The 16133-nt window shown below is 48.0% G+C and overlaps 1 protein-coding gene across 1 annotated transcript in view; it reads right to left on the minus strand.

Annotated features, from left to right (window-relative positions):
- LOC138468444 (NXPE family member 1-like) overlaps nt 1-16133 on the minus strand; it is a 515510-nt gene that overhangs the window by 358669 nt on the left and 140708 nt on the right. The window contains exons 3-4 of the mRNA XM_069608996.1: nt 11708-11768; nt 10585-11305 (exon numbers count right to left, since the gene is read on the minus strand). Of these exons, the coding sequence (XP_069465097.1) occupies nt 10585-11305; nt 11708-11768 (782 nt within the window). The remainder of the gene's footprint in view (nt 1-10584; nt 11306-11707; nt 11769-16133) is intronic.

Here is a 16133-nt window from a genome sequence, read left to right on the forward strand (position 1 = left end):
CGAGGTGCTCTCATGCACTGAATGGAGCAGTGTGAGTTAGTAATATAGCTGTGATGGCATGGGGTGCGGGGCTCTCGTGCACTGAATGGAGCAGTGCGAGTTAGTAATATAGCTGTGATGGCATTGGGCGAGGTGCTCTCATGCACTGAATGCAGCAATGCGAGTGAGTAATATAGCTGTGATGGCATGGAGCGAGGGGCTCTCATGCACTGAATGGAGAAGTGCGAGTTAGTAATATAGCTGTGAAGGCATGGGGCGAGGGGCTCTCATGCACTGAATGCAGCGGTGCGAGTTTGTAATATAGCTGTGATGGCATGGGGCGAGGGGCTCTCATGCACTGAATGGAGGAGTGCGAGTTAGTAATATAGCTGTGATGGCATGGGGCGAGGGGCTCTCATGCACTGAATGGAGCAGTGCGAGTTAGTAATATAGCTGTGATGGCATGGGGCGAGGGGCTCTCTTGCACTGAATGGAGCAGTGCAAGTTAGTAATATAGCTGTGAAGGCATGGGGTGAGGAGCTCTCATGCAATGAATGGAGCAGTGCAAGTTAGTAATATAGCTATGATGGTATGGGGCGAGGGGCTCTCATGCACTGAATGCAGCAGTGCAAGTTAGTAATATAGCTGTGATGGCATGAGGCGAGGGGCTCTCTTGCACTGAATGGAGCAATGCGAGTTAGTAATATAGCTGTGAAGGCATGGGGTGTGGGGCTATCATGCACTGAATGCAGCAGTGCGAGTTAGTAATATAGCTGTGAAGGCATGGGGCGAGGGGCTCTCATGCACTGAATGGAGCAGTGCGAGTTAGTAATATAGCTGTGAAGGCATGGGTCGAGGGGCTCTCATGCACTGAATGCAGCAGTGCAAGTTAGTAATATAGCTGTGAAGGCATGGGGCGAGGGGCTCTCATGCACTGAATGGAGCAGTGCGAGTTAGTAATATAGTTGTGAAGGAATGGGGCGAGGGGCTCTCATGCACTGAATGCAGCAGTGCGAGTTAGTAATATAGCTGTGATGGCATGGGGCGAGGGGCTCTCATGCACTGAATGGAACAGTGCGAATTAGTAATATAGCTGTGAAGGCATGGGGCGAGGGGCTCTCATGCACTGAATGCAGCAGTGCAAGTGAGTAATATAGCTGTGAAGGCATGGGGCGAGGGGCTCTCATGCACTGAATGGAGCAGTGCGAGTTAGTAATATAGCTGTGATGGCATGGGTCGAGGGGCTCTCATGCACTGAATGGAGCAGTGCGAGTTAGGAACATAGCTGTGATGGCATGGGGCGAGGAGCTCTCATGCACTGAATGCAGCAGTGCAAGTTAGTAATATAGCTGTTAAGGCATGGGGCGAGGGGCTTTCATCCACTGAATGGAGCAGTGCATGTTAGTAATATAGCTGTGAAGGCATGGGGCGAGGGGCTCTCATGCACTGAATGGAGCAGTGCGAGTGAGTGATATAGCTGTGAAGGCATGGGGCGAGGGGCTCTCATGCACTGAATGGAGCAGTGGAGTTAGTAATATAGCTGTGAAGGCATGGGGCGAGGGGCCCTCATGCACTGAATGCAGCAGTGCAAGTTAGTAATATAGCTGTGATGGCATGGGGCGAGGTGCTCTCATGCACTGAATGGAGCAGTGCGAGTTAGTAATATAGCTGTGATGGCATGGGGCGAGGGGCTCTCATGCACTGAATGGAGCAGTGCAAGTTAGTAATATAGCTGTGATGGCATGGGGCGAGGTGCTCTCATGCACTGAATGCAGCAGTGCGAGTTTGTAGTATAACTGTGATGGCATTGGCGAGGGGCTCTCATGCACTGAATGGAGCAGTGGAGTTAGTAATATAGCTGTGAAGGCATGGGGCAAGGGGCCCTCATGCACTGAATGCAGCAGTGCAAGTTAGTAATATAGCTGTGATGGCATGGGGCGAGGTGCTCTCATGCACTGAATGGAGCAGTGCGAGTTAGTAATATAGCTGTGATGGCATGGGGCGAGGGGCTCTCATGCACTGAATGGAGCAGTGCAAGTTAGTAATATAGCTGTGAAGGCATGGGACGAGGGGCTCTCATGTACTGAATGCAGCAGTGCGAGTTAGTAATATAGCTGTGATGGCATGGGGTGAGGGGCTCTCATGCACTGAATGCAGCAGTGCGAGTTTGTAGTATAACTGTGATGGCATTGGCGAGGGGCTCTCATGCACTGAATGGAGCAGTGCGAGTTAGTAATGGGCGCTGGCTTAGATTTTGGGGACCACTTGAGGTTCCACCACTAGGGTCTCATTGCCTGCACCCGAGCCCCAACACACTGTAGAGTTGCTATACTGAGACAGTGTGAGTTCAAATGCAGCAATCACCACTCATACTCCCAATACATCCTTGGGGTTCCACCACTGGGGTCTCCTTGCTGGGCCAGAGCCCCAACATACTGTAGAGATGCTCTACTGGCCAGGATGCAGAGACATTGTGAGGTCAAATGCAGCAATCACCACTCATCCTCCCAATATATCCTTGGGGTTCGCCCATTGGAGTCTCATTGCCTGGGCCGGAGCCCCAATCCACTGTAGAGTTACTCTACTGGCCGGGATACAGAGACAGTGTGAGGTCAAATGCAGCAATCGCCACTCATTCTCCCAATATATCCTTGGGGTTCCACCACTTGGGTCTCATTGCCTGGACGAGAGCCCCAGCACACTGTAGAGTTGCTCTACTGGCCGGGATACAGAGACAGTGTGAGGTCAAATCCAGCAATCACCCCTCATTCTCCCAATATATCCTTGGGGTTCCACCACTGGAGTCCCATTGCCTGGGCCAGTGCCCCAACACACTGTAGAGTTGCTCTACTGGCCAGGATACAGAGAAAGTGTGAGGTCAAATGCAGCAATCACCGCTCATTCTCCCAATATATCCTTGGGGTTCCACCATGGGGGGTCTCATTGCCTGGATACGAGCCTCAATTCACAGTAGAGATGCTCTACTGAGACAGTGTGAGGTCAAGTGCAGCAATCACCACTCATTCTCCCAATATATCCTTGGGGTTCGCCCACTGGGGTCTCATTGCCTGGACCAGAGCCCCAGCACACTGTAGAGTTGCTGTACTGGCCAGGATACAGAGACAGTGTGAGGTCAAAAGCAGCAATTGCCACTCATTCTCCCAATATATCCTTGGGGTTCGCCCACTGGGGTCTCATTGCCTGGACCAGAGCCCCAGCACACTGTAGAGTTGCTGTACTGGCCAGGATACAGAGACAGTGTGAGGTCAAATGCAGCAATTGCCACTCATTCTCCCAATATATCCTTGGGGTTCCACCACAGGGGGTCTCATTGCCTGGACCCGTACCTCAAAACACTGTAGAGAGACTCTACTGAGACAGTGTGAGGTCAAATGCAGCAATCACCACTCATTCTCCCAATATATCCTTGGGGTTCGCCCATTGGGGTCTCATTGCCTGGGCAAGAGCCCCAACACACTGTAGAGTTGCTGTACTGGCCAGGATACAGAGACAGTGTGAGGTCAAATGCAGCAATTGCCACTCATTCTCCCAATATATCCTTGGGGTTCCACCACTGGGGTCTCATTGCCTGGACCAGAGCCCCAGCACACTGTAGAGTTGCTCTACTGGCCGGGATACAGAGACAGTGTGAATTCAAATGCAGCAATCACCGCTCATTCTCCCAATATATCCTTGGGGTTCTACCACGGGGGGTCTCATTGCCTGGACCCGTACCTCAATACACTGTAGAGAGACTCTACTGAGACAGTGTGAGGTCAAATGCAGCAATCACCACTCATTCTCCCAATATATCCTTGGGGTTCGCCCATTGGGGTCTCATTGCCTTTGCAAGAGCCCCAACACACTGTAGAGTTGCTGTACTGGCCAGGATACAGAGACAGTGTGAGGTCAAATGCAGCAATTGCCACTCATTCTCCCAATATATCCTTGGGGTTCCACCACTGGGGTCTCATTGCCTGGACCAGAGCCCCAGCACACTGTAGAGTTGCTCTACTGGCCGGGATACAGAGACAGTGTGAATTCAAATGCAGCAATCACCGCTCATTCTCCCAATATATCCTTGGGGTTCTACCACGGGGGGTCTCATTGCCTGGACCCGTACCTCAATACACTGTAGAGAGACTCTACTGAGACAGTGTGAGGTCAAATGCAGCAATCACCACTCATTCTCCCAATATATCCTTGGGGTTCGCCCATTGGGGTCTCATTGCCTGGGCAAGAGCCCCAACACACTGTAGAGTTGCTGTACTGGCCAGGATACAGAGACAGTGTGAGGTCAAATGCAGCAATTGCCACTCATTCTCCCAATATATCCTTGGGGTTCCACCACTGGGGTCTCATTGCCTGGACCAGAGCCCCAGCACACTGTAGAGTTGCTCTACTGGCCGGGATACAGAGACAGTGTGAATTCAAATGCAGCAATCACCGCTCATTCTCCCAATATATCCTTGGGGTTCTACCACGGGGGGTCTCATTGCCTGGACCCGTACCTCAATACACTGTAGAGAGACTCTACTGAGACAGTGTGAGGTCAAATGCAGCAATCACCACTCATTCTCCCAATATATCCTTGGGGTTCGCCCATTGGGGTCTCATTGCCTGTGCCCGTGCCCCAACACACTGTAGAGTTGCTCTACTGGCCGGGATACAGAGACAGTGTGAGGTCAAATGCAGCAATTGCCACTCATTCTCCCAATATATCCTTGGGGTTCCACCACTACGGTCTCATTGCCTGTGCCCGTGCCCCAACACACTGTAGTGTTGCTCTACTGGCCAGGATACAGAGACAGTGTGAGTTCAAATGAAGCAATCACCGCTCATTCTCCCAATATATCCTTGGGGTTCTACCACGGGGGGTCTCATTGCCTGGACCCGTACCTCAATACACTGTAGAGAGACTCTACTGAGACAGTGTGAGGTCAAATGCAGCAATTGCCACTCATTCTCCCAATATATCCTTGGGGTTCCACCACTACGGTCTCCTTGCTGGGCCCGAGCCCCAACACACTGTAGTGTTGCTCTACTGGCCAGGATACAGAGACAGTGTGAGGTCAAATGTAGCAGTCCTAGTACATCCTCTTAACATTTCTTGAAGTCTTAGACCCCCAGAACCTGATTTAATCCCATTCGGTGATGACCGTACTCCCTCACCCAGTGAATGCAAAGTCAGATTTTTGCATCTTAGAAATGTCTTAGCTTCTGAGCCCTGTGCCCCCTCATCCCCACCTTATAATGTGCATTAGTATGTGACTGGCTGAACGTGTTTCCAAATATTCTGAGGGGTGAAATAAAATAGTCGTTGAAATCAACACATGTGTTGTCGGCTTCATGTTGTAATGTGACTTGGATGCAACCATCTGATGTCACATGGAGTTTTCTCTGATCATTGTTCCAATGAGGTCAGAGTGTTCTTGTTTTCTTTTGCAGTATTCTATTGTTTGCAGTTGAAGGATTTCTGTTGTGTCTCTGGATGCTCTGGCTGCCCTGGGGGTCCAAATACGTTAAATCCTTACAATAAAGTACAAAGTATAAGACTATTTCTAGTGTTGGCCATCATCTTAACATTGGTGACGAGGATGGTGAATGAAGCGGACCCCCAGCAGCAGTAAAGCCGCCCCGCTTCATACCAGGCGTGGTAGCGGCCAACGTGGGAGCCGGCAATGTGTCCCCAAAGCAAGCAACCAAGTAAGTGCTCCCTGGTGAGCCCACCCGCTCCTCCGGGATCGTCCTTATTCATATTCATATAAGCGGAGGGCGCCATCGGCGCGAGCCCCAGTACGCGTATGCTGCCCTCTACCGTATTCCAACGTGCGAGTAGTGATAGCATCTGAGCCTCTGTCAGTAGCAAGCACGGGACTCAGTGGTGTCGGAAGAGGAAGGAGGATAATAAAGCAAGGGGCACTCCAAAGAAGGAGCACACCATGTCATTTGCAAGCTTAGTAGAAGGATCACATTACAAGGACAAACGCCAGGGAGCGAGATCGTGAGGGACTGGCAGTGCAGGCAGCCAGAGCCAGAGACACATTTTCCAGAGACACATTTGTACACCATGTACCTCCAATAATAAGCATGTGGAAGAGGCACTTAATGATACTGGTGACTCTCACATAGCAGAGTGAGAAGGTTTTCAATGTGTCTTGAGTTTGCCAAAGAGAAAAGAAACAGAGTAGTGTCTCTTACAAGGCTCTGTGTGGGTGAATCAAGATGGCTTTACCGGGCATAGCTGGTCCTCCAGTCTTCATGCCCACTCGGGGACCTGCAAAAATATTATGGGCTCAGTGGCGTAAAGGCTTCATGCATTACCTTAAAGCAGCTGGTGGCAATTCATATTCCAATCAGAGAGAAATCACACTATTACTACATTTTTTGGGATATGAAGGGCAAAGGATTTTTGAAACTCTTCCACAACCAACCGGAGACGGAAGTGGTGACTTTGTGAATGAATATGAAGCGGCCCTCCACAAATTGCATTTACATTTCAATCCCAAGACGAGCACAATATTAGAGCGCTTCAATTTTCGTATGCGAGTGCAACATCAAGGAGAATCAGTAGAGGAGAATGTGACTGCTTTAGGGCATCTAGCTTTTTCGTGTAAGTTCCAAGACTCATTTGATGAGCAGATACCAGACCAATTTATGACTCATTGTAGTTTGAATAAAATTTGTGAAGAGCTATGGTTGAGGGATGAGCCCACCCTTGACGAGGTATTGGTCATAGAAAGATGCGTGGAGCATTCGTTGGCTTGTGTGGCAAGATTGGCGAAGAAAGAAACCAATGAATCAAAGGAAGGGAAAGTGGACATTTTAAATGTGGTTGATGCCAAGAGTAAGAAAAGAGGGAAGGACTGGCGAGCAGCAGTCATTTTGCAGCATCAGTGGTGTGCCCAGGGCGAAAAACTATTTGTGCAAAATGCAAGAGAAAGGGGCATTTTGCAAACTGTTGCAAGAACCATCAGATGAGTGAGTTTCATCAAAGAAGGGTGTTGTATGTCAACGAGGAAGACAAAGCAAGATCGTCGGATGAAGATGTTGCGTTACTAAAACAAAATGTCATTGTTAATACTATAAATCTGGTGTGGAATAATGAGGATGAGGATAAGTGTGAGCATCCGTATGCTACAGTGAGAGTAAATGGGCATGATGTACGCATGATGGCTGATTCAGGATCTAAAATTACGTTAATGTTGAGAGATGCATTTGAAAGGGAACTGAAAGGTAAAACACAAGAGTTACTGAAGCCTGATATCAATCCTGGCGGATATAACCAAGACAGAACAGAATTGTTAGGTTATGTTGTGGGAAATCTGACTTCAAAGGTAGCCATTGTGAAGGAAAGATATATGTCACCAAGAAGGGACTCACTTTGCTAGGTTGGAGAGAGCAGAGGAATTTGAAGATAAGGCTTGATCCTAATGAGGAAGAGCAAGTATTACAGGTAGCATGTCCACCTGTTGTGAATCATCCCAGAGTCCTTAGGAAGACGTTGGGTAAGGTGAAAGGAGTCCAGCATCAGATAATAGTAAAAAAAAGAAGTGTTCCCATAGTTGCCAAATTAAGACCTGTTCCTTTGTCTTTGAGGGATGGTGTTAAGAAAGAGATGGAAACATTGTTGCAAAAGGAAGTGATTGAAAAGGCGGGAGGGATGGAGTAGACTTTACCAGTAGTGGTTGTAAAAAAGGGGTCTGGCGAGCTGAGGCTTTGTATTGACTTACGTGAGTTCAACAAATGTGTTCTAGTTGATAGACATCCATTACCGAATATGGGAGAAATGTTGACAAGTGTGGGACGAGGCAATGTATTTACAAAATTGGACATGGCGTCAGCGTACCACCAGGTGGAGTTGGAGGAAGGTTTTAGAAAATTGACGGCATTCATCACGCATGAGGGGGTGTACCAGTTTAAGAGGTTCCCTTTTGGGTTAGCGTCAGCTTCGTCAGTTTTTCAAAAGGTGATGGACCGGTTGTTGAAAGGAGTGAGAGCAGTTTTCTGTTTTCAAGATGACGTTTTAATCTATGATGAGACAACGGAGGAACATGATAAAGTTTTGGACATCGTGTTGAGGATATCTGAGGCGAAAGGAATTACTTTGAGAGAGGAAAATGTGAGGTTGGAGTGTCCAAGGTAGAGTATTTGGGGCATGAAGTGTCCAATGAAGGGGTGAAACCGAAAGGGAGTTCGATGAATTCGATAAAGGAGGTGAACAGGCCGGCAAATAAAGTTGAGTTGCGATCATTCCTCGGCATGACCGAGTTTTATAAAACATTTGTGGAGAATGATGCTATCAAGGTGGTGGAGATAAGAAAGCTATTGAAGAAAGGTGCTGAGTTTGTATGGAATGAGGGATACGAAATGGAATTCCAAAGGATAATTAGGGTGTTAGGGTGTTTTGATATGAAGAGAACTAATGTAATCACGGTGGATGCAAGTGAGGGCGGCGTTGGTACTTTCTATCCCAAATATGTGATGATGGGTCTGAAGAGGTGATTGCACGTGCGTCTCGAGGATTAAGAGGTGCAGAGGATTGATACTCTGTATTAGAGAAAGTGGCTTTAGCATGCTATTGGGCGGTAGAGAGGTTCAAAAGTTTTGTGTGGGGAACGAACTTTGTTATTCGGATGGACCACAAACCTCTCAAAGTGATTCTTTAGAATAAGGGTTTGGACAGAGTTTCCTGCAGGGTGGCTGGATGGGTCACTAGGATGCAGTGTCATCGATTCAAAATAGAAGTGATTCCAGGAAGGGAGAATGTTTTAGCGGACAGTTTGTCTAGATTAAAGGTATCGTCGTACAATGTGGTTGAGGATGTTGACATGGAGATGGTGTTCGTGAATTCCAATGGTATTGTGTCTAAGGAGGAGTGGCTTGAAGAGGTGAGGAAAGATGCTGTGATGAGTCGTATAATAACTTATGTGATGACATCGGTGTGGCCTAAGAGAGTTAAATTGTTGGAAAGAGAGAAGCCATTTTGGGAGGTGAGAGATGAGATGTTGGTTTAAGATGGTATTTTGTTTAGGTGGGAACGAGCAGTGGTTCCCGATGGTATTCGAGCTAAAACTATTGATCTGGCTCATAGTGGTCATATTGGGGACTCCAAGACCAAAGGAGTTTTAAGATGTGATTACTCGTGGCCGGGTTTCGACAGAGATGTTGAAAGACGACTGAAGGATGTCCCATGTGTGTTAAAATCGGTAAATGTAGTGAAGCAAGGAATCAACCGATAATAGATGTTGGTGTTCCTTCAGCGGTGTGGTGTGATGTGGCCATGGACATTCTTGGTCCCGTTGATTTGGGATATGGAAGGGACAAGTATGTGCTGTTGGTCATGGATTTGTTTTCTAGATGGTGTGATTTTCAGGTTGGAAGGGAAATTTCAGGGGAGAATATGGTTTATGCGCTTCAAGAGATTTTTGTGAGAGAAGGTGTCCCTGAAAGTATTCTCACCAATAAGGGCACACAATTTACTGGAGGTTGTTTCACCAAATATTTAAAGAAATGTGGAGTAAAACATAAGAGATCTGCACTGAACCACCCTGAGACTAATGTGGTGGTCGAGAGAATGAAAAGGTGTGTAATGGAAAGTATTCGCATGGCTCAAGAGTGTGGATATGATAAGAAGGTGGCTATCCAAAATAAGATGTGGGCTTTGTGCATGGCCCCTCATACTACCGCTGGGTTGTGCCCTTTTGAATTGATGGGAGGCCGTAAACCAAACTCGGTGGTGAGTCCCCCGTGGTTGGGGAGAAGTAGAGAGTCTGATTTGGTTGTGGATGGGGTGAAGAAAGAAAGAGAAATGGGTGATGCGTGAGAATGAAAAGAGAGGCAAGAAGGAGTTACGAGTAGAATGTGGTGATTGGGTAAGGATCAGAAAGGGTGTGGTAAAGAGAAAGGGAAACTCCTAATATTCGGAAAGTAGTTGCTGTTTTGAAGGGAGCGGTACAGGTTGTGGGTGGTCAAGTCTGGAACAAGAACAGAATCGCGATGGTGAGAAGGAGTTGTGTGTAATCCTATAAATCAATGTAACTATCGGATCCTGCATATGTTTGGGTACATGAAAAGGGGGAGATGTGTTGTAATGTGACTTGGATGCAACCATCTGATGTCACATGGAGTTTTCTCTGATCATTGTTCCAATGAGGTCAGAGTGTTCTTGTTTTCTTTTGCAGTATTCTATTGTTTGCAGTTGAAGGATTTCTGTTGTGTCTCTGGATGCTCTGGCTGCGCTGGGGGTCCAAATACGTTATATCTTTATAATAAAGTACAAAGTATAAGACTATTTCAAGTGTTGGCCATCATCTTAATACTTTACAATCACACAATCCTGGATGCTGTTTGACTGCAACCACACCCCACATCTCCTATAATTTCTTGCTTTAATACGAGCCCCTTCATGGCCCCCACATGGATAACAGCCCCAACACTTGTAGTAGAGAAACAAACAATGAAGCATTTCAGAATAATCAATGCACCCCAAAACACTTGTGTACATGTTCCTTATAAATGCCACATTATATCATATCAATTCTGAGCCTGCACCTTCCAAGCTTTTGGAAGCCTTGTACATACCCCACTCCACGGTAACCTTACTTGTCAAAGAGCGGCTTCTCCAGGGCGGTGAGGTAGGTGTTCTCTGTGAAGAAGCTTCCCACCATGGTCAAGGAGGCGCAGGGCATGTGCGGGGGCTTGATGCAGTAGAATGGGTACTCGCCCTTCTTGGCCATGAGCTCACACACCTCGTCCTTGGTGTCCAAGTCATAGCTGCACCTGGTATCGATGCTCTCCGTTGGGCTGGTGTATCTGCCCTGGTGACTGATCAAGTTGTAGCCCGTGTTCTTCACTCTCCACAGGGCCACCACGGCTTCACTGGGGTGGATCAGAAAGAGGGATATTTTCACTTTCCCAGCCCAGAATAGGGTGAACTCTACATGATATGTCCCATTCTGGAAGTCTGAGATCTTCCCGGAGGCACCTGCCCCGAGATCTGTGGAGTAGATCCTGGCTCTTAGGAGGTCCCCACCATATTTCTTCCGGTTTCCCGAGTAGTCGTGCATGTCGAGTTGAACAGTGATTTTGTCCCCAGTGCAATATCTCTCCTTGGGGTTCACAATGGACGCCCGGCTCTTCCCAATGCACGTGGTGTTGTCCATGTGTGTAAATGTCACTTTTGGGACGACTTGATCGATTTCACTAAGAATCATTTGTATTTGTTCTTCTGTGTCATTCCAATCCGCTTTCATTGGTGAGGGCTCCACAAACGGCACATAGCCCTTTGGCAAGACCATCCCAGTTCCCAACTGGATTTTCCTGACATTGGGCCTCATTCCGAGTATGGCGGTAAGGGATAGCGGCCACCGCTAACGAGAGCGGTGGCGGTAATCCCTTACCGCCATACTCCGAGTTCCCTTAGCGCCATGGTGCTTTTAACACCTGCTTTTAGCAGGCGTTAAATACCATGGCGCTAAGGGACCTTGATGTTAATTACGCCACCGTAATTTACGGTGGCGTAATTGACGCCTTCCCCACTCCCATTATGCCCTATGGGGCAGGAATGGGAATGGGGAAGGGTAAATGGGGATTGGGGAATTACCGCCCCGCCAACCTTGGAATGGGGCGGTAATTCCGCCAACCACCAAGGCGCTGCCGGTCCGGGTACGGCGTCAACCAAGGCGTTAATAGCGCCATTGGTTAGCGCCGTACTCGGAATGAGGCCCATTGTCCAAGTTCTCCAAAGATTCGGGGACAGAATTGACTTGGCAGAAAATGGCGTGGAGCTGCAAGGAAAGAGAAGAGTGCATGACACATGATTACATGGCATCCTAGGTAGGTACTTCTCAAAGCCTAGAACAAAGATATCAATTTAGAGACAAGGGGCCTCATTACGAGGTTGAAGGTAATCATGGCGCTATTTGCGCCATGGCTGCCTCCAAATCCTTACCGACTCCGCCCTGGTGAATGGAGCTATTACCGCCCCATTCCAAGGTTGGCGGGAGCGGTAATTCTCCATTCACCAGGGCCCTTCCCCATTCCCATTTGAGCCCCCATAAGGCTCAATGGGAATGGGGAAGGCGCTAATAACGGTACCTCAAATTCCAGTACCATTATTAGCACCAAAGTCCCTTTGCGGGTCCCGTCCTTAACACCTGGTAAAACCAGGCATTAAGGGAGGACCCGCAAAGGGAACTCGTAATAGGGCGGAAAGGGATTACCGGTACCGGTGCCCTTACCAGTACCAGTAATCCCTTTCCGCCCACCTCGTAATGAGGCCCAAGGTCACATTAAAGTTTCATTATCTCTCACCAGACAAGTCAATGCCATTGATTCAGCAACAGCACACACTGCCAAACGGATCACAGCTACAACAGACAACTGCATCACCCTCGCCAGAGCACTCATTCTATCCAAAATCGACTACTGCAACTCCCTCTGTGCAGGCTCAAACACCCAATGTCATGCTTCAGCCGTAGCATAGACTGCCAAACTTATCACAGCTAAAACAGACAACTGCATCACCCTCGCCAGAGCACTCATTCTATCCAGAATCGACTACTGCAATTCCCTCTGTGCAGGCTCAAACACCCGATGCCATTGCTTCAGCAGCATACATTGCCAACCTGATCACAGCTACAGACCCTTCCTAACAACAGACAACTGCATCGCCCTAGCCAGAGTACTCATTCTATCCAGAATCGACTACTCCAACTACCTCTGTGCAGGCTCAAACACCCGATGCCATTGCTTCAGCAGCAGCATACACGGCCAAAATGATCACAGCTCGCCAACCCTTCCTAACAACAGGCAACTGCATCATCCTCCCCAGAGCACACATTCTATCCAGAATCGACAACTGCAACTACCTCTGTGCAGGTTAAAACAGCTGACACCTTTGATTCAGCAGCAGCATACATATCCAAACTGATCACAGATAGCCGACCCTTCCTAACAACAGATAACTGCATCACCCTCGCCAGACACTCATTCTATCCAGAACTGACTACTGCAACTCCCACTGTGCAGACTCAAACACCCGATGCCATTGCTTGAGCAGCAGTATACAAGGCCAACCTGATCACAGGCTAGCCAACCCTTCCTAACAACAGGTTAACTGCATCACCCTCACCAGCGCACTCATTCTATCCAGAATCGACTACTGCAACTCCCTCTGTGCAAAGTAAAAGAGATAAAAGTAGGAGCCCCATATCATTAGAGTGCTCTGGAACAAGTAGAAGTTGTTGTTTTAGCTTGTTGCTTTCAGTGTTTTTTATATATGCGCATGGGGTGACCGTGATATGAATGAAGAGGGAGTGAGTGGGAATGCAAGGGTGGCTCTTAAAATGGGGAGGGAGGGTTGATCTGTTAGATGTGGTCTGTTTTATGTACCTTGTTTTGTTAATTTGAAAACTGTTGATGTGTCTATCTGCATATGTATCTATGTATTGTGATTGTGTAATACACCCACACATATGGGATTTGGAGGCGAGTGAAAGTAAGGATATCTTTCCCCCTTTTCGGACCTTGAAGAGAAAACAGACTAGAGTGAGCAGGAGTAACAATGGGGACAGAAACGGCATTATCACAAATTTACAAACAGCTTTCCCTGTACAGTGATCACATTAAAAAGTGCCGTGGGAAGTGGGTGACAGAGACGAAAGGGGAGGGACTATTGCACGCTTGGCTAGAGAGTGGATCTTTCGTTAACAGAACATTAGAGCACCTCTCCACATTCTTAACACCTAAATACAAAGGGAAACAGTTGCAAAACAGAAGGGAAGTGTAAGATTTGTGGTGGATGTTCGAAGAAACTCTGACTACAAATAAGAAGGAGAAAGGGTCAGAAACTCCAACATTGGGGGTGGAGCAGGGAAAGACAGAGAAACGGGGGAGCCGAAATGAATGTATACATTACTCACAAAGCCGGCAGAAGGGTATTCAAATCCTATACATGTTTCAATGGGGAATGAACCAGTTACACCAAGCACAGCTCCACCCCCTCCTTATGTCCCATGGACCACCACCATGCCCCTTCAGGAGTGGGTGCCCAAGATCGTGAGGTGGCCCTAGCGTCCACCTGTACAGAACTGTCTCGACTACGAGCAGTATGTGACCTAGCAAGAGAACTAGAGGAAGACCATGACCACCACGGGGTACCCCACCAATACAGGAAGATAAATGAAAATTGGGAGAAATACTCTTTAAAATTGACAGCGCACCCATCCGCGTTGTACGAGTAGAATGGGAAGGGGAGACTGATAGTTTGGGATATGATACATGGCCTCTCTGAGAAACGAAGAGTCATGGAGTGATTTTGACGAATCAGAAGAGGGTGCGGTCGGAGGGGTACAGCAGGTACAGTGGGTCATGCCTGCTGTGGACGATGCTTAGGAAGAAAGGTTAGGGAACAAAATTGGAAGAATGGCAATAGATAAAAAGAAAGGATCTAAAACGAAGGAGGGAAAAGTAAAATCAAAACTGCAAATGCCCGTCATCCAGAAGGGAGCAGGGCGACCCCATTATGTCCCATGGGCTCATGTGGATAAAAATGATCCCCTAATGTCCCTTCCCCCACTCATGGCAGGCACAGAGAAAAACACTGCCAGAGTGCCCCTTACTATAGGTGATATCAAAAGCCACTTGGTGTCCGCAGTAGGAGATCAAGTAGACGCAGTGTGGGTGAAAGCATGTTTCCTGTGTGTGACTTTAAGTAACAATACTCATGATGGGGCATCATTTAATAATGTCCGAGCACTAGTGTGGGATGCACTGTGGAGAACCTTCCCTGATACCCCCGATTTACACTCTATAATGCAATGCACTATGGGGATGAGGGAGATGCTGCACAGTCATTCTTCACGTGCAGGAGATGGGGCGCGTGGAGACGGGCACCGTGTGGGACCTGTCTACCTCCCTATTCTACTTTATTATAAAAAGGGGTTTACAAAAGGAAGTACAGAAGGCCCCAGACAAGATACCAGGAATAGAAGCAAAAGGATGGCCAGAAATTCAAAGCATCATAGTGCCTCATTGTAGGAGGATTAAAGAGAAAGAAAAAGAGATAATTCAAAGGAGGTTAGTTGAGGAAGCGAAACTCTCACAAACTAAGCTGGTGAAGGTTGCGACAGTAACAGCCCCACCGCCCACAGAGCAGATGGGGGAGGAAAGGGGTGTCTCTGTAGCCATACAGGCACGAATTGCCACAGTGTGGACTGACAACGGGCAAGGGCAGTGGGAAGGAGAACAACCATACATGGGAACCCAATGGCAAGGAAGACCCGCAACAGGATGAGGTGGGTTCAGGGGACAGAGGGGAGGAGGATATGGGGGACAAGGGGGGTACAGAGAACCAATCCTAAGGGGAGGAAACCTAGGGCAATGCTGGACTTTTCATGAGAATGCCACAGCAGACAGGAAAGAAACTACCAATACAACCAACCTTACCACACGCAACCTCAACAAACACATTCCCATTATGGACACCCACACCCAGGGAGCCCGTACAGACTTCCCCAGGGGGCATATGAAGGACCCATGCAACATGCACATCAATCCCCACCCCGCTTGGGTACAGTACACTTCACCACCCCACTCACACGATGCCAGCACAACAAAATCGCCCCAACCAGCTGTGTCAAAGAAACCAGAACCCCTTCACCATTAACACAAACAAGGCACCAGCACCTTACCATGGAGCATGTGTGCTTAGTGAAAACATCTTTTCTTGCCCAGGAAAAGACACCCACCCCGACTAGGACAGCACAAAGAGAGCACTTGCGTGTCCAGTCCTATCAACTACCTTACATCCAGAAGAGGAACCACTGGTGGGGGCAGCGATTGGGAAGAAACTCGGGGGCGGAAATATCATGTATAAATGAAGGTGATTTTCCGCTGCCTGGCAAAAATCTTGAAATGCAAGGATTCTCTGGGGCTGTAGTAGAGGTTGCTTTTACAGACGGTTTGGATGTCAAAATATTAGGTAAAACAATCTGAGCACCTCTACTTTATTACAAAGGTTCCCCTGTCAATTTACTGGGTCAGAACTTGCTTAGCAAGCTCAGTATGACAATATCATTCACCGAAAGAGGGATTGCTTGTTCTACTCCTGGCATGTGCTCCCTTAGAGCAATGCTATTGATAAATACGAT

Source organism: Ambystoma mexicanum, chromosome 4q (genome assembly GCF_040938575.1).
Source record: "Ambystoma mexicanum isolate Mex_15411 chromosome 4q, UKY_AmexF1_1, whole genome shotgun sequence".
Taxonomy (NCBI): Eukaryota; Metazoa; Chordata; class Amphibia; order Caudata; family Ambystomatidae; genus Ambystoma; species Ambystoma mexicanum.